The sequence below is a fragment of the Ambystoma mexicanum genome, chromosome 12 (assembly GCF_040938575.1).
Source record: "Ambystoma mexicanum isolate Mex_15411 chromosome 12, UKY_AmexF1_1, whole genome shotgun sequence".
Taxonomy (NCBI): domain Eukaryota; kingdom Metazoa; phylum Chordata; class Amphibia; order Caudata; family Ambystomatidae; genus Ambystoma; species Ambystoma mexicanum.
In genome coordinates, this window is record NC_090936.1 from 34,704,390 (window position 1) to 34,723,724 (window position 19,335).

Here is a 19,335-nt window from a genome sequence, read left to right on the forward strand (position 1 = left end):
ACATTACTCCCTACACTATTTGTATTTAGAAGTAAGGATTGGCAATAGGTTTATTAGTATAGGCCCTTTTATTTTGACAAGAAACCACTAGGACTGTTTTATTATTATTTGATGGTCGTAGCCTGCTCTCATCTGTAGATTTTGCATTAGATAGGTCGTTTATCATGCCCTTATCGAAGTTTAATAAACACCCTTGAACTGTGGTCACTTGTGTCCGTCTTACTGTTGATACCATGCCTTCCTTACACTTCCCTGCCTCAAACTAAAAAGTCGGTGAGAATATCTGTAACTAAAGAAAGCCCTGTCCTGGGTCAAAGCCTTACCTCCATCCCTTACACTACAACTAAAGACACTTAAAAGTAAAGTTCTGTCACCAAGAGATGACTCCCTTCCCTTGGTTTTGGCTTACACACAGTTCCAGACGTGGCCAGGAGGAACGACTGCCTTCTGTCTTTCTGGTAATATTCAAGCTGGATCCTGTGGGAATGACTCCCTTCCCCTGGATGTCTAGTGTCAACAACGTTCCAGTTAAGAACAGGGAGGATGGCTCCCTTCCCCCGTCTTCTTAGTTAACTTTCGCAACAGTTCCAGGCTCTCCTTAGACAGTCAGCCTTCTTTTCTCTACCACTCTTTATAATTAGAATAATTGTAATTGGTTATTTATAACATACTACCCAGAGGTTTCTAAGAGTGGACCCGGGGATCAAACCTGTGTTGCTACACATCGTCTTGCTTCCAAAATGAGCATGTTGCCCTGGAGCTATCCTCCCGAGGGTTTCTCCCTCCGATATTTCCTTTGTATTCGAGTCCCAGACCCTGTTCGCTCCCCCTTCGCCAGGCCAACTTGGTTCACTCTCCTGCCAAGTATTGCCATGAGGAAGATGACTTGTATCAACATAGGCTTCTGCTCCGTTTGGGTCCCAGACCCTTGGTTCTCTGCCTTTCTCACTAGGCCCACTTGGGTGACTCTCTTTCCAAGTACTGCCACGAGAAAGATGCTTCGTATTTTTAAACCCGTGCGGTTTGTCTCTCTACCGCACCTCAAAGCCCCTACCAGCCCGCTTGACGTGCCCATTACCTTCGTTGGCTCCAGGACTCACGGTTGGTTCTTGCTGGGTGCTTGCATCTTCTCGCTAGGCTGCGCGGGCGTGTCCGGCTTGTGCTGCACTCGCTCTGCGTACCTTCTTCTCGGTCTCTTCACCAACGGTGTGGGTGCGGTTACTGGACTGCTTGGTGCACCTCCCCCAGGTCGCTCTACCGTCTGCCAGGCTCTAGTCAGACCATGACCTGCTCCACAACACCAGACGAAGGACTACCGTCGTTGGCATCTTCCTTTGGGAGCGGGCTGCCATTCATGCCATGTCCTCTGCGTCTCCTTTGAACTTCCTGGGCTGGACTGCCATTCGTACTGGTCTGCGGCTCCCTTTCTCCAAATCCTTTGTCAATGTTTATGTATTTCACAGGACTCCACCCTCCCCCCCGCAACCCCTCCAGCAGAAGTCGATACCGTTCCTGTATCTTCTCTGAGCCATTCTTCATGGCTCCTGGTGGCCACCTCGTCTCAATACTGGCCGGTAATCCTCATGCTTTGGGTGATCTTTTTCAAACCAGTACTGGAGTTAGTCATGCTATCTGTATGGTTATCAATCTTCTTTGTCTCATTAGAAATAACTGGTTTGATGTTACAATAACAAATAGAAGTACTAATAGAAGTGCTATTAATGGGAAGTTGGTGGAAAGGTAGCAACAGGCTTGAGAGGGTGCGGTTCAGGGTGCTGTGCCAACCTTTACCCTGGTGGTCGTCTTTATCCCCAGGAGGGGTGTCCCTCCCTACGAGGTCCTCCTGCATTAAACCAGCCTGGGGGAGCAATACTGGGTAGTGGACTCACCGCCCCAGGCTCATGAGAAGGGGCTCCTCGCTGGGGAGAAGTGACGACACCTAGTGAATCATCAAAAGTCATCTCGATCAACCTGTCAAAAGTAACAAGGGACTCTGACAGCCCACCCCTCAAGAACGGGCTACAATGTACAAAGACAAATAATGGACAACAATTTTGGTCAATCCCAGTGCAGATCCCAGCTGCAGTGCCTACTGGGAGAAGCAACAGACAGAGAGCGTTCGGGTGGAAAATCCAAAGTCTTGTTGCCGACCTGAGGAGAAGAGGAACAGAGGACGCCAGTGGTCAGCCACGTGAGTCCTCACAGGGTTCCACAGGAGCGTACCGTGCACGATACATAAGGACAAGAAGAGTCGGGGCTCCGAACAGCTGGAGATGCTGCAGAAGCAGAGAGGGGAAAGCCGAGCCAGCCAAGAAGTTGGACCACCATCCCTGGAAGCCCTGGTGACGTACCAAAGCCCAAAAGCAGGTCAATAATAGTACTGGAGATCCGGAGGGGGATGCGGGCCGCAGGCAGGCAGCACGCAGGCAATCCTTACCTGGCTTTGTCCTAGGCATACTGCTACCAGACTTCCGAAGAGTCCACAGAGCATCAAATCTACTCCTCGTACAAGAGAGGAAGAAGCCCACTGGCCACCAGGGAAGAGTTTGGGACCCCAAGAGAAGTAAACAAAAGCATAGAGAAGTCTTCATCATCATAGTGGCGGAGAGAAGTACACTAGTTACAAGAGAAGGGTATGGGTCCTGTGAGAAACCTGAAGGTGTCTCCATGACTAGTCCTCGGGGGTCTGTCATCCAGGTGGCCAGGACACGGCCATCACTATTGGATCCAATTCCAGGGGGTGGACCAGTGAGGGAGGATCACCTGGATGGGGCGGTACTCGGGGGAGTGGTAGATTGACAGGTGAGATGCGGTATCCCCTTCTTGTAACACATTTATCCCAAACCACCACATAGATTACTCAAACACCAAAGCCCTTTACCTGACATGTCCCAAGAAAACGGTCACGCAGTCAAGCAATTGACCAAAACCAAACACACCTGATAGCCCTTTCCCTTTCCCACAGAGATAAAAGGTGGAGCACGAGAGCACAATACGAGCAAGGCAGACTGCACAACGACTCAGCTATGCAAGTACAGCAGTTTAAGAGGAGGAGAAAGCCAGCGAGAACCGAAAGGAAGGAGAGAAACGACCTTGCCCTTTCCGACCCAGACCCGTGAAAACACCAGAGAAGGAATTGTAAGACTGCAAACAATAGCCAGCGTGTGTGTTGCAGCAAATGTCAACGGTACACAGGGCCCTCCTCTGCTGATAACCAAGCCAGGGAGAGACGCCAGCCACTGTGGTACCGGCCTTGACTCCAAAGACAAAAGAAGCCAAGCGGTTCATCACAGCCAGTGAGTCGAAGGGAGAACCGATAAGAAACCGCACTGTGTTGAACAAAAGTAGCAACGACTAATTGAAGAAAAGTACAAAGAACTGTTAATACGAGAGGGGAAAACCAGCTGCAGGAGTCTGCACCACGTGGGTGCTCAATCGAGAAACTCTGGGCAAATACCGTATTGTTCAAACTACTGTAAACAGAAGCCCTTGGGAAAGGGGTCAAAGTGGTCATACATGGATCTAGATAAATCCTCTGTACAGTCGAAAGTCTTTGACTGGCAGAACATTGTAAAGTTAAGGGAAGTAAATCCCATATCAAGAGATAGTAAAAGGAATTGTGAAGCGGCAAGAGTGAACCCGACGGAGGGATGCCAATAAAGAGGGGCGAAACCTAAAGTCCCAACGAACAGTGTGTTGACAAAAGTGAACCCGACAGAGGGATGTCCATGGTGAACTGTTTAAAAATACATTAAGATTTGTCAATGCCAAGGTGAAAATATCTTTGCAAGAGCCAGAGTGAATCCGACGGAGGGAGGCAGACATTCAAGAAAGGGTTTCAGTCCAGAAGAGGGGGATACAGGGGGGAAAAGCCAACACCCACTGAAAAAGGCTGTAGTGAACCCACAGAGGGAGGCAAACATTTGAAAAGGGTCGGAGTCCAGACGAGGGGGATCCAGAGGTGAGAAGCCATCACCCCAACGACATGTGAATGCAATCGAGAAATAATTTTGAATATAAGCCAAAGTGGACCAGACGGGAGGGAGGATGATATTCAAGAGGGGTGTGCGCCCGGAAGAGGGGGACCCAGAGATGAAGAATCATCGCCTCAAGTGCAATCAGAAAGGAACTCTTTTTGTGTGGTATTTTTGAACCCATCAGGCCATTGGAAGCAAGAAAACTAAACTCCGAAGGTCCCGATATTGCCAAGAACTGTTTGGGGATCTGAGCCCGGAAGAGGGGGAATCCATGGGTGAAAAGTCATCACCCAACATGTATACGGACAGGAACTTTGTTCGTTGCTTTGACCACATCAGATCCTCTGAGGCAAGAGACATTTGTAGAAAAGACACTTAACCACCAAAGGTCTTGATATCTGATGCTGGAACCGTGGTCTTGTGCTGAGAAAGCTCGAGCATGTGCTGTGCTCACGAGTCCCACCTTGTCCCGTGCTCAAAATGTGGCTGTGAGGAGGATCCCGTCGGGCGAGGGGAAATGGGGGAACGTGGAGTACTGACAGTGGACCACGAAGCTGCCCAGCCCTTACCTTGGTTCGCCGGGGCGGCTGTCACGGGTGCTGTCAGGGGCTCGGAGCCGCGGCCGGCCGCGGTGCAGAGACGCGCGCACCCCAGCGTGTTCCTCTCGCCGCCGGAGCAGACATGAAGAGAAAGGCGGCGGGCCAGACGGAGCGGGCCGCTCTGCGGGGCAGTTCGCTCGGCGGGAGCGGGCGAGCAGGGACACCCAAGCAGGGGAAAGGAGGGGCCTCGGGACACACATGGGAAAGTGGACGGGACTCCCCTGGCAGGCGGGAGAATCAGGAAACACAACCCCAGACGGCAGCCTTTAAAGGAGGCGGGACGTGGCAGGAACAACCAATAGAAAGCCAAATAGACAGGGAAGGACCCTATTGGTGGGGGGACAAGTCACTCACGACATATAAAAGACCGGGAGCTGATCAGCGTGTTGTTGTTTCCTTTTCTAGTCATACGGAGAGGGCGAAGAGCGAAGGAACGACTGGTGGGCCTATCCGGAGTCCCAAGAGGCTTAGGAAAGAAGGTCATTTTCCTAGGAAGCGGCCAGAGGAGTGAAGTAACTCTCAACAGCTAAAAACAATTGACTATAATTTCACTTGGTTAAGTTTCAAGAATAAAGCACTATTTCAGCAACTAACCACTGGGTGTGACTCTTGATTCCTACATTGGCGACGAAGGTGGGATCTAGCAACAACGCGATGGAAACCCTAATTAAGGCGCTGACGGACGGCCAACAACAGTTGCAACAATTACTACAGCTACAAACACAGCAAGCGGCAGCTGACCGCCAGGCATTCCAGCAAGCCATCCAATTGCAGGGCACCTTGCAAACTACGGCGCAAGACAAACAACACGAGACCATTACTAGGCTCACGGACGCAGTCGCCAGCTCCAGGAACCAGCCCATGGTGCCGTCCACCCTGCTTCAGAAGTATAGGGAAGGGGAAGATCCGGCCTTTTTCTTCACCAGTTTTGAAAGAATAGCGAGAAATGCGCAATGGCCACCCGAACGTTGGGGACAATATGTGGCTCCCCTGTTATCCGGAGTGATGCAGGGAGCGTATCAGGCGGTGAACCCCAATGGCAACACTCCATACGGTGAAATCAAGGCAGCTGTACTGGACCGTTTAGGCCTGGATGAGGAGGCCTACCGTATCCAGTTAAGGGACACAAAGCTAAGGAATGGGGAAAGCCCCCGGCAGTTATATTACCGCATCAAAGATCTGACGGAGAAGTGGATCCAGGCACCTACCCCAGCTAACCAACCGCTCCAGGACAAAATAATACTGGAACAGTTCATAGAAGCCTTGCCAGGCCCAATGCAAAGATGGGTTCGGCAACACCACCGGCCTACCTTGGCAGAGGCCGTGGACATCGCGTCGGCTTATCAAAAGGCCGGGTATAGCCGTCTCCCCATAACCGGTGCCATAGGAAGGATGACCTTATCCAGCCTCCAAAACCCAGTACAAAAGGGAACCAGAGGGATCCCCTCCCGATGGAGGCAACCAGAGGACGCCCCAAAAAAACACGAAGAAAGGAAACTGGGACATGAGGAGAAGCAGTCTCCTATGGCCCAGGGGTTTCGACAGCCCCAATGCTTTGAGTGCAGTGAGTGGGGCCACATTGCCCGGTTTTGCCCTAGAAGGAAGACGACAGAGCCCATGGAAATTGGCTATATGAAAACCCATCCAGAAGAACGCAGCCCTGGACCCTATGTTGTGGATATAAGGGTAGATGGTCGACCAACGCGGGCGCTGCTGGATAGCGGAAGTAGACAAACAGCCATATCTCCAACCGTGAGTACTACACCTAACTTGTCTAACATTTCTGTACCGATAAGGTGTATTCATGGGGACGTAAAATCATACCCGGTGAAGGAGATACAGATAGAGATGAACCACGAAACCACTCAGTTAAGGGCTGCCGTCCTTCCTACCCTACCTACCCCCGTAGTCATAGGGACAGACTTACCACACTTTGATAGAGCACTAAGGACCATAGAGGAAGAAGGCGGAAGCAGGGTCAACCACAAAGCCACAAAAGAAGAGAACCCCAGAAACCCTCCCGGTCACAAAAGACGGAACAGATTGGAGTGGTGTCAAGCCAGTTATATGACTCGGCCAATCAATTGGAACCCCGAAGATCATGAAGATTCCCTGAGAAGCGAAACCCTGACTGATCCAACCCTTCGGGTAGCCCGAGAGAGAGCGGCCAACGAGATAGAACAGATGTAACGAAGGGACCGGGGTTCTTGTTTCATCATGGCCTCTTATATCGCAAATACAAAGCGGACGATGGGAACGTAAAAGAACAACTGGTCTTGCCGAAAACACATAGGATGGTCATAATGCAGTTAGCCCATAACCACCCCTGTGGGGGGCACATGGCCTCCCTAAAAACCCATCAGAACATCTTGAGACGGTTCTATTGGCCAGGCATATATGGGGAAGTAGCCCGGTTCTGCAAGGCATGCCCCACTTGCCAGTTAACCAGTGGGGTTTTACCAGCAAAGGCCCCATTACAGAAAATGCCCCTCATTAACGTACCCTTCCAGCGAATAGGCATGGACATCGTGGGACCTATAGAACCTGCATCCCGAGGGTACAGGTATCTACTAGTCATCGTTGACTATGCTACGCGATATCCTGAGGCGTTCCCCTTGAAGGGAACCTCAGCCCGACAGTTATGTGACCAACTCATACCCTTCTTCGCGAGGGTGGGGCTACCCTCGGAAGTCATTACCGACCAAGGGACCAATTTCATGTCCACCCTACTTCGACAAGTATGCGAGAGACTACAGATTCATCAGCTACGTACCTCAGTGTATCATCCCCAGACAGACGGGTTAGTCGAAAGGTATAACAAAACAATCAAGAAGATGATACGAAGAGTAACAGGACCCGATGGGAAGAACTGGGAACAAGTATTACCCTTGGTCTTAATGGTATTAAGAGATACACCGCAATAATCTACGGGCTTCTCTCCCTTTGAGCTCCTTTTCGGAAGACAACCCCGAACCATATTGGATCTCGTAAAAGAGGAATGGGAGACTTCAGATGAAGTTTCTTTAACGGAGTATACCGAAGAGCTAAAAGAACATCTGACAATACTCCGTTCAATGGCCGAAACGAATCTAGGACAAGCCCAATTAACTCAGGAGAAAACATACAACAAGGGAAGTCGGATGAGAACGTTCAAGGTAGGGGACCAAGTATTGATCCTCCTACCTACCAGTACGAACAAACTCCTGGCCAGATGGAGAGGTCCTTATGAAGTTAAGGAGGTCCTTAGTCCGGTGACGTATCGAATCCACCAACCCGACCGGGCCAAACCAGACCAGGTATATCATGTGAATCTACTAAAGGCATGGGCCACACCCATATTAGCGGCAACGATGGAGATCGGTGACGATGGTTCAGAACAAAACGTGACCCGACAACAAGGCAAGCTGGAAGACGTTCAATGGGGTAAAATACTAACACCTTCCATGAAATCCGAACTGTTAGCCAGCCTGTCACCCTATGCAGGGGCCTTCTCGACCTTACCTGGAAGAACCAATCTAACCGAACATGAGATCAGAACCGATCCCGGACAGACTGTCCGGCTAAGACCCTATCGGATCCCCGAAGCAAGAAGGCTAATCATCAAAAACGAGGTAGAAGACATGCTACGCATGGATATAATTGAACCATCCACCAGCTCCTGGTCCTCCCCGATAGTACTGGTACCAAAGCCGGACGGTACAATTAGGTTTTGTATGGATTATCGACAGCTGAATACCATTTCCAGATACGAAGCCTATCCAATGCCAAGAATGGACGAATTGTTGGAGAGCCTAGGGTCCGCAAACTTCCTGAGTACACTGGACCTAACCAAGGGATATTGGCAAATCCCCTTGAAAACCACAGACCGGGAAAAAACCGCCTTTGCAACCCCCCCAAGGCCTATATCAATTTACAGTTCTACCTTTTGGCCTACACGGGGCGCCGGCCACCTTCCAAAGATTGATGGATGTCGTACTTACGCCCCCATGAGAAGTATGCTGCAGCTTACTTAGATGACATTGTCCTGTATAGCACTACCTGGGAGGCCCATCTATACCACTTGGAACAGGTGGTGGCTGAGTTAGCTAGGGCAGGCTTACACATCAATCCCAAGAAGACGGTGATGGGTGCGCACGAAACTAAGTATCTTGGACACCTGGTTGGTGGAGGCATGTTACGACCCCAAACTTCAAAAATTAAAGCCATTTATGAGATTCCGACGCCCACAACAAAAAAACAAATCCGAGCCTTCTTAGGCTTCATCGGTTATTACCGAAGGTTTATCCCTGATTTCTCCACGGTGGCTGCCCCCTTGACCGACGCTTTAAGAAATAAAGGAACTCCTGATCTGTCCAAAAATGTCGCGGCTTTGGATGCCATCGAGGTCCTGAAACAAAGGATTACCTCGAATCCGGTACTCCGGTGCCCCGACTTCCATGACCATTTTTTTCTGCAAACAGACGCTTCGAACCATGGTCTTGGTGCAGTTCTTTCACAGGAACATGATGGTGAACTTCAGCCGGTCTGTTTCGTGAGCAGGAAACTCGTTCCTCACGAGGAGGCCTATTCAACTGTGGAAAAAGAGTGTTTGGCCATCAAATGGGCAGTGGAAACCCTCAAATATTATCTCTTGGGCCGCCCCTTTACGTTGTATACTGACCACGCTCCCCTACAATGGCTCGCCAAACATAAGGATACCAACCAGCGTGTTCTTCGCTGGTTCCTGTCACTGCAACCATTTGATTTCCTTACCATTCACAAGCCAGCTGGATTCCAACTGGTGGCCGACTATCTGTCCAGGAATGCTCCCTTGCCCGATCGGTCAGGGTTTGTGATGGGGAGATGTGAGGAGGATCCCGTCGGGCGAGGGGAAATGGGGGAACGTGGAGTACTGACAGTGGACCACGAAGCTGCCCAGCCCTTACCTTGGTTCGCCTGGGCGGCCGTCACGGGTGCTGTCAGGGGCTCGGAGCCGCGGCCGGCCGCAGTGCGGAGACGCGCGCACCCCGGCGTGTTCCTCTCGCTGCCGGAGCAGACAAGAAGAGAAAGGCGGCGGGCCAGACGGAGCGGGCCGCTCTGCGGGGGCAGTTCGCTCGGCGGGAGCGGGCGAGCAGGGACACCCAAGCAGGGGGAAGGAGGGGCCTCGGGACACACATGGGAAAGTGGACGGGACTCCCCTGGCAGGCGGGAGAATCAGGAAACACAACCCCAGACGGCAGCCTTTAAAGGAGGGGGGACGTGGCAGGAACAACCAATAGAAAGCCAGATAGACAGGGAAGGACCCTATTGGTGGGGAGACAAGTCACTCACTACATATAAAAGACCGGGAGCTGATCAGCGTGTTGTTGTTTCCTTTTCTAGTCATACGGAGAGGGCGAAGAGCGAAGGAACGACTGGTGGGCCTATCCGGAGTCCCAAGAGGCTTAGGAAAGAAGGTCATTTTCCTAGGAAGCGGCCAGAGGAGTGAAGTAACTCTCAACAGCTAAAACCAATGGACTATAATTTCACTTGGTTAAGTTTCAAGAATAAAGCACTATTTCAGCAACTAACCACTGGGTGTGACTCTTGATTCCTACAGTGGCAAAGAGAGAACTCTCCTCCCCTCCCCCCCTGCCACCCGGCTACCACATCCCGACTTATTTGTGAACACTTTTCTTTCTTGTGAATCCCATCCCAGACTTTTTTGTTATTAGTCGTAAGGATTGGCAATAGTTATTTTTTTTATATAATAGTAGAATAGGCCCTTTTATTTTGCCAAGACGCCAGTAGGACTGCCGTATTATCATTTGATGGTCATAGCTTGGTCCCATTTTAGGTTTAGAATAGATGTTTTTCCAACCTGCACCTACAGTTTAATAAACACCCTTGAACTGTGATCACTTGTCTGTGTCTATTCTTGATACCATGCCTTCCTTACAGTCCCCAACGTGAATGAGTGATACTCTTGAGGGACTCTTCCTCGTCACAGTGGTCAAGAGGAGACCACTAGAGTCCTAGAGAAGGGTCTGGGATCCTAACATGATTTGGGACATTTTTGAAAACGAGTCACAGTGGCAAAGTGTGTATCACGCTGGAAGCAGTGAGAACAAACTGTATCAAGCAATACCAGGAGAAGGGAGTCATTCTCCTGGAACCACATGAGAAGTTTCAATAGAAATGCCAGGAGAAAGGAGTAATTCCACCTGGCCTTGTATTGAACTGTGCCAAAGCATACCAAGAGAAGGAGGACATTCTCTTGGTCCTGAACTGAAAGTTGAGGTGACGAGAGTCATTACCCCCTGGCATTGTTGTGAATTGTACCAAGCCAAGGGAGTCATTCCCTCAGATTCTATTGGAAATTGTACAGAACCACACGAGGAGAAGTGAGGTGAAGGTTAGCAAGGGCAGAGTCCGAATGAGAACCGAGAGCAGGAGTGAGAGGAGGGATAAAAAAGGTAGCAAAGGCAGCTACTACACTCGCTTCATAGGTCGAATGATGAAGGAGGCTAGCAGTTCAGGTGGCTTAGCTGGGGAGCCTAGGAGCTCCATGTAGGAACAAGAACCTGTTTAACCTCAAGCAGCCCAAGTCAAGAGCATTCAAGTCATTTCCAACCCCAAGACCAAAAAGGATTTATGCACTTTTCTTGGCCAACTTTCATATCCAACTAATGGATCAAATGAAGGGGACCAACATCAATTGAATACCAAAGCGACTGAGATAGTTTTTGTTAAGTGCATCCTATACCATCAGCCTCTGCTGATCATGCAAAACCTCTCATCCTTCAGAGGATGCTTGGGTATGGGGTGTAGCATCTATATGTTTGTTATCAGTATAAAGCTGCAACCGAGGGAAGCGAGTTACGCTACCATGGAACTAGAGTGTGTTGCCATCTGGTGGTCCATAGAGACCCAAAAAGGTATGATCTGAAAGCGCAGAATGTTCATTCATGCCTATTTGACGTGGCTAGCTGGCTAATCAGCGGGCCCTAAACATGTTATGCTAGGATATTTTATATTGTGCCCCCTCACCACCGTAGTGGTCTCTGAGCCTGGCTCATCTGGAAATTGGCATGAGTAAAACGAATAAGGAGAAGGTGCAAGGGTGGGAAGGTATGTGCAGATGGTACAGATATAGTGAGAGGGTGGTGTAGAATAGTAAGAAAGGCACGTTTTGTGAAATACACGTGAATCTAGTAAGTGAACCTTTGATCGAGATTGAGAGAGGCTATTCTGCGGTGTAGAGAAGTAGAACAGATAATCCATGCAAAGCAGTTTCAGGGATGAACAAGATGTCCTTAATAACAATAGGTATTAGAATAGAGACGTGGGCAAGCTGCCCAAGGAAATTGAGGCTTCTCACCCAGGATTATTGTTAAATTTTCCCAAGGAGCAAACACTGGAATGGTAATTCCAGGACTGCCAAGCCTGGAGGCCAGATGTCAAGAAAACACTGTGTGAACGGTGAATGTAGTTGGAGAACAAGAGGGTAGGGCAGACAGATATAAATGTATTGATGCACTTAAGGATATCTTGCACACCTGTCACTCATGCATGCAAGGAGCTTTACTGATTAGGATAACCCACTGTTGCAGCCCTAGATGAACAGTATTTGCCTAAATACGGCCAATAATGGGTTGATAATGGTCTTGTTGCTGTCTCGCATTATCTCATTTCAAGTGGCCTCAGGTTTAGGAAACAATCCATTAGTAGTCCAGGAAGTAAATGACCTGGACATACTCATTGATACACAGTGATCAAAGACATCAAATTCAACCTCGAAGTACTGAGAAAAGTTCATCTGCTCCTTCACTCCCTTTACAAGGCTCAAATAATTAGCTCTTTGGTTCTGCCTAGCCTTTGTTATTGCAATGTCATGTACATAGTTTGAGGAGTCCAGGGTATTCGTCCCTTCTGCACAGGAGCAAGCCACCATCTGAGACTACGGAGGTGAGCCCACTCAGCAAGACCCTTCCAAGGGGTCTAGGCAAGTGGGACCTCACTGAGAGTAACTCAGCACAAGGACCCCCATTCCGATAAGGAACTCCTCGTCGGGAATACATTGTCTGCCTATAAAATGACTGAAAAAGATGTTCCTTCTGTTTTGAATGCTCCTATTTTGAACCCACCAAACAGGGACACTTCTTCTATCTCTTTGCCTTCAGGTAATGCTGGATCTCGCCTGAACACCAATGACAAAACATGTGGATTCACTAAATAGGGACGCTTCCTCAAACTCTTTAGCTTCCGGCAATGCTGAATTTCGTCTGAGCGCTTTAGTCGAAGGAGGACACACTTTGTTCATGAAGACTTGTATAAAACCAAGAGGGATTTTGAATCAGAGAGAGAGACTCCTACGGAGTGAGGAGAACAGCTATGCAGAATCGACATCTGGAATGGGGTTGGGGGGTAACTACACAGGGCTGCGGAGCCTGTGGTAGGAAGGAGGGCGAGAAAAGTGCTAGCAAAATGCCAGAGGTTTGGCTTTCTTACTGACCGGCAAGCTGAGGCCGGAGAAGGAGCAGTGACGGGAATCCCCAAGTCCCATCTGGTGGCGTGACCACGAGCGAGTTGTAGTGGGCCATGAGGCCGGTAACAGACGCGAGACCAGATCCTTAGAGGGAACCAGAGTCCCGAAGCTCCGCACAAGCGTCGGACAATAGCCACAGAGACAAAAGTATTAATATTGCGAGTAACGGCTGGGAAGTCATCTAGGTTATGGGAGCCTGAGAAACCTGAATAAACAAATATATCATTTTGGACTTTAACATCCATCCTTAGTTTTGCTTCGATAGGTAGTAACTTTCCTTGAAGAAATAGTTTTCCTTTTTATTTACATAAAATCACATTAAACATGTCACCAAGTTGTCCGACTCCTTTTTCTGGTTTACCACAACAGGCACCCCATAAATATGAACCGTATAAACTGAAGCGGGACCTGGACCAAGCAGCCAAGATATAGCTAAATGTAATCACTGCATTGAAAGCCACTCACTGGCTCATGTTCAAACAGTGTAGCATGTTGAAGGCTCTGTTTACTATTCTAAAAACCAATAAGGGAACAGAATGAGGATTCCAGTAGGCACTTTGACCCCACTTCTGTCCAATCTGGAACCACCTATCGATTGAATAACCTTGACCACATAGCCCAGATTCTGGCAAAAATAAAACATTGGACCAAAATCATCTGTAGGTTAGGTCGCCCATCCTGAGAGAACTACACAGCATCATGGCCTTCAAGGAGTTAACACCTCAGTCAAGTAAGCCTTCGCGCCCTTCCTCTTTAGGTCACACATCACTCTGTATAACTCATAAGGACTAGTGCCTAAGCCTTTCTTGATTTGCCCATTACCTCCAGTGACCATTCATCAGGGATGACAAATAACTCCTCGCGATCTGTGGACAACTTCAAAAATAAGTGCTGCAAAGTGGCTCGAGGCAATAGGACTTCAACATGACCAGCAAACGTGGGGAAGACAGAGTACATTCATTCAAAAGTTTGCAAACACAGTGGGACAGCTTAGGACCATAAAAGATCTCGGTGTCAAGACTAGACAGGCACAAGGAACCACTGATAGTCCTTCATCGCTATCAAATTCAACATTCTTAACTGCTTCACAAATATCAAGCAACATAACATGCCCATCTATACCAGCGGCCCATCTGCAATGTCTTGGGGTAGAAGGAGATGCTGTTTTTCAAACTCTCCAGCACTTCTTCTGCACAACCAATAACTGGCGCTTACACCCGAGTCAGCCGGTTCGGCTCTACCAGAACCACCTGGGGCCATCAGCAGGAGGAGATCCAAAATAATTATCTGGCTAGTACCAACACAACTCCCAGGAACTCTTCAAGCACACCCCAAGGGCATCACGCATCCAGAACATGACAGCGCAATTCCACCACCACACTAGTAATGGTCTCCATGAAGGTTCTACCTGCCAATAAGGGAAGCTCTTTGTCCCTTCTTTTGATCACATGTCCTGTCTGTCAAAACACTGAAAACTCTACATTCATCCTAACTAATACTGTTGCTCACCCTTATGTTTCCATCTCCCTACATTTCGTGAGTCAAGTCTGCACGGTTCTGTCTCCATGACTTTCCCCACTTCCCCCCCCCCCTTTCCTGGGTCTCCTCGACCCAGCTTCCTTTTTACTTCACAGACCAAAGGTGGGGCAATTCACCTCTAAAGAGACACGGCTCAGCGCTTTAAGAAAACTACAGCAGTGATGTGCACAATATACAACACAAATAACACAACATAGGGCCTCATCATGGGTTGGGCGGAACGGTAAAAATGTGGCGGTAACTCCCTTACTGCTGTATTACCGCTACGCCCAATACCAAGTTGGGTGGAAAGAGCGAGGTTTACCTCCAGCTTTTTGCTGGAGGTAAAAACCTCCCCTTTCAGCCCATTTTTGGTGATAATTGCGCCGTTACTGCCCCATAGAGCCCTAGGGACTCCACAAAAAATGGGGAGTAAAAGCCTTACCGCAACTCAGGATCCGGTGCCAATAGCACCGGCCGAGTTGCGGTAACGTTATTTGCATTGGTAGTATTCCGGTACAATTACCGCCGGGATTCCACCAAGGCCGTAGAAAACATCTGGGGTTTAAAATCAAAAAACATTTCTTTCCGTCTCCCCACATTCCAGTCAATGCTTGATTCCAAGGCTAACATACGGCTTAAAATAATAAGTGCTAAAAACATACCTTTAATCGCCCCGACTATATTTTGGTCCAGTCCTTTGCGATTATCATTTAGTCCCCTTTTTCTCTTTCCATTGGGCAAAGAATTTGCCAAGGTCTTGTCATCAAAAAATGCACACACCAGCTTTCTAAAGAGCAGGCTTCCTGAACGAGTGTAGTTCGTCAATATGGAATCCAACTGAGATTTATGCATGAGCACATCAAAACCTTCTGCAAGTTGCACCTCTGGCTAACGAAACAATAAAATGAAAACAGTTCATTAAGATTGCAAATCTCATCATGGGTTTCTAGTAAATATTTTTCAATGTTACACGTAGGAACTAGTTTAAAACTTGTAAAATTATTTTTAACTTTCTGGCCAACCAAACACAAAAGGGAATTTTCAGCATTGAATGTAGCGAAACACAGTAAATCTCACTGCCGAGTCCTGCTGACCTATGCCAGTAACTGCTGATGCATCCATTGCAAAAAAATGATTTCTACGCACATAATGCAAATTAGCCATGACCGATAAGTAAAGCTACACGGGAGTGGGTTAAGGTTAATGTGTAAATCTCATAAGCAGAGCGGGTCATGAGATTTATGCTGTGCCGATTTCAGTACCCAAGACCAGTGATGTACACTTATGTGACCAAGTACTAGAATTTGGAGTGTAACTGCGCGACTCCTTGCTGCTGTTTGGCGCCAGTTTCCCACACAACTCTGACGCAATGTATGCGCATCTTTGCTCTCCTGTGAACAGCAGACTGCAATCAATATTCTTGTGGGTCTGCAGGCTGATCTAGGAGAGTCTTTTCTCCTGAATTCCTGCAGTGCCTCGGCTGAGGAAGTACACTACCACATCACAACTGCAGTATCTGAACTAGCAAGGCTCAGCTCCTGAAGCTAGCAAGCCCACAGTCGATGTGGGTATAACCGCTGAAACCTGAGCCTCAAATCAGATAATTTCACATCATAACTCACTAAAACAGGCACCTCATAACATACCCTCAGTGGCTATGTGCATCAGACAATAGGTGCACGGATGGCAAGAGATCAGGAGGGTTTTGGGGACGCAGGTTGTGTGGTCATAGCGAGACGGGAGACTCGCTAAAGACATAGCTAAAGACTGGAAAAGTCTACAAGTCAGGAACCCTTAGACTAGGTGGCTCTCCTATTAGAGTTCTCCCAATTATGAGATTTTCAAACTAAAAGGGTGTCGGAGTCTTTCATGCAAGGATGGTCTCAAGTTCTGCGCCTTCTTGACTTTCCCCAATTTGGAGCACATTGCGCTTTCTAGCCCTTCAGACTAGGAGGGCACAGAGCCAGTTCCATTCAGATCAGGATAATCTCAGAGCACACTTCAGACTATAAAAGTTTCCAAGTCAATGACCCCACACTATGGGTTTCAGGTTTCTCAGAGCCACAGGTTTTGAGGATTTCCATGTTGGAGCATACCAGACAAGCAGTGCCCTACTGTCCCAAAGCCTCCCCTCCGCACACTAGGGGGGGGCATTTTAAAAGAAATGTATATTGCATGCAGAGGACTGCCAATATTAGAACTTGTGACTTGTGTGCTGATGGATCCCACACGTGCAATTTCCAACTTTTATAAGGCTGAGTGGAAAAGTGACGTTTTAAACCAGTCAAGATCACCTTTAGCCCCCCTTTTTACCCGCCATCATGAAAACAATTAAACCGCAGCCTGCAAATTATGCTTTGCAGACAGCTTTTACCAATGGATTCCTATGACATCCAACTGCTCGGTAACAGGTGCCAATTCAAAGCGCATTCCATAGAAATCCATTTGTTTTATGCCTGCATGAAAATCTTTTGCAAGCGTAAAATAAAGTGCTCTTGTAAGATGGAGGACGAAAGCAAAGCAGACATTTAAATGCTTTGTGCCCCTTCCTCGCCTTGGATGCACACGAAAATGGGCTGGAGAGGAAAACTGAGGCGTAAAAGCATTACACTTTGCTTTTAGCAATGCCTATTAGAAAAAGACCCACTAAGAGTGCAACTGAATTCAATTCCCTGAAAGAAGAACCGTTCTTGCTCCACAAAATTACATGGACACTCCAGGCGAGAACCCCCAGACTAACACGGTCTCCCAGTAGTTGTCCCTCAGACAAGAGGTTTTTCTGAGTTGTAGCCCACTGGACTAGACATGTCTAAGAAAGAAAAGGCCACAGAGTCCCTTGAAATAGGTGGCTGTTTGGTTCAGTACCAAAAGGAATAGCAGTATCCCAGAACCAAATACCTCCAAGAGTGCCAGAGCCCAATGTCTTGCGACTAGAAAGGGTCTCAGTGTCAGCAAATGCTAGGCGAGGAGATTATCATGTCAGAATTCCTCCAAACAGGGAGGCCATAGATTCACGGAAAACGCATACTAGGAAGGTCTATGGGTGAGCAAACCTGAAACTACTTTGGAATGGGAGAGTTCAAGGTCAGCACCCATAGCACTAGGAGAATGCCAAAAGTAGAGTGAGTGATACGATTTGAGCCAGATCCCCATTAGAATCTAGAAACCTAGAGTCCCCGAGGACATTGATCTCAGAGTCGCTCATACTAGGACGGTATTATTATTAGGTTCCGTGGCTGGGCAAAAGGTGCGGCTTAAAGAGCATGCAGCCATGTTGGCAATCTGCCACTTGTGGTTCTGGGAAGAACTCAAGAGATTCTTTACACAGAGGTCAAAAGATTGAGAGAGTTCAGTATAGCTCAGGGTTTGTGAAGAAATTCAGCTGTTAGAAGCCATAGTCATTGTATCCAAAGATAGCAGCACTAATGAGAAATTACATTGTGGAAAGTACTTTGGTATGAATGGAGACAGAGGACTATTGAAACCATGGTTAATTCGCACCAGGTTGCATTTTGCTCACTTTTGTGATATTCCCTCTTATTGTCGTCTCACCACTCTCTTAGGTCCTTCTAGAATTTCTCAGATGTGGCCTCTTGGCTTTGCGGGAATCTCACCTGGTGACTGGAGCCTCGGTTATTTCTTTAGGCCAGATGGTAGGTAAAAGCACTTAATATTGTTTACTTTGAGAAAACCCTTATTTTTGTTTCCATTGGGTGATGGCTGTCCCTTCCTTTTATACAGGGTACAAGTGCCTCCCATAGACATTGTGACAAATCCACAGTACAATAGTCCCCCTGGGAGGTGGTGCACGGAGGGATGATCAGAAGGGTAGGGAACCCCTCAACCGGATTGGGGATGACCATCGCCAGATAACGTGGTATGACCCCCACTTCAATATACTCAATCCCTTCTCCAACCCTAAATTCAGCGCCTGGATGCCTACAGGCTTTGGCACTAAATAAATGAAATAACGTAACAACATAAAACCCCTTCCCCCTTTTCAGATAGAGCCAAAGCGTTTTGCTGCCAAGTCCAGTCAACCCAACAGACATGACAAAACTGAAAGACCAGAAAATACAAACTCTTATGCATATAGTTTTGAAACTAACTGGTACTGTGAAGATTATGTTGACGGGGAGTCCAAGGATCACTCGGGAGAAGCAGAGTGAGCACTCTAGCTCCTCAATAGACGCGGTTGGCCCAAAGCAGTACAGCAATCCCATGCTGGAGTTTGAAAGCAGATTAGCTGGAACGCGGAAAGGAGAGTGGTCCTCTGAGGAGGAACAACGGGAGCCGTGCAACAGCAGATACGAGCCAGAGGGAAATCTGTAACTGGAGGAACGGGAGAACCCAAACGTTGTTGTAAGGCTAGTGCCAAAAATGCGAGCCAGAATAACAAGGCGTCGATGCGCAGCCATTTTGAACACTCATCTTCCATCACAGCAATTAAGTCTGCGTTTCCACGAGCCTCACAGAATGAGCAAGTAGCAGTGAAAATAGGGCAAGGTCACGTAAATATTATCCGAGTGGACTGACTGCAGAGAATAGTTATTGTATTGTCAATTGAAGGACAAATACAGAAAAGGAGTCGGAGCACACTGCAGGTGCATGATTAGGGGTCTGGGAATGAATGCGAGAGAGAGGGGCGCTGGGTTTTTCCACCCTCTGTCCCTTCGACTTGTTATCTGCTCTTCGGCCGAGAGCAGAACGCAATTGAAAAGGGCGGGGAAAT

At 48.3% G+C, this 19,335-nt stretch overlaps 1 protein-coding gene and 1 long non-coding RNA gene across 9 annotated transcripts in view; one reads left to right on the forward strand and one right to left on the reverse strand.

The window, feature by feature from the left end:
• The window catches only part of BEND7 (BEN domain containing 7), a 133,492-nt gene that overhangs the window by 53,912 nt on the left and 60,245 nt on the right, over positions 1 to 19,335 (reverse strand). For all 8 annotated transcript variants that reach the window (XR_011281731.1, XR_011281730.1, XR_011281729.1 and 5 more), the window contains exon 6: positions 15,266 to 15,491. Coding sequence is in view for 5 of the 8 variants with exons in the window: in XM_069627882.1 (XP_069483983.1) it covers positions 15,266 to 15,491 (226 nt within the window). In the remaining 3 variants the exon portion in view is untranslated. The remainder of the gene's footprint in view (positions 1 to 15,265; positions 15,492 to 19,335) is intronic.
• The window catches only part of LOC138513223 (uncharacterized), a 132,113-nt gene that overhangs the window by 46,198 nt on the left and 66,580 nt on the right, over positions 1 to 19,335 (forward strand). The window lies entirely within an intron of this gene.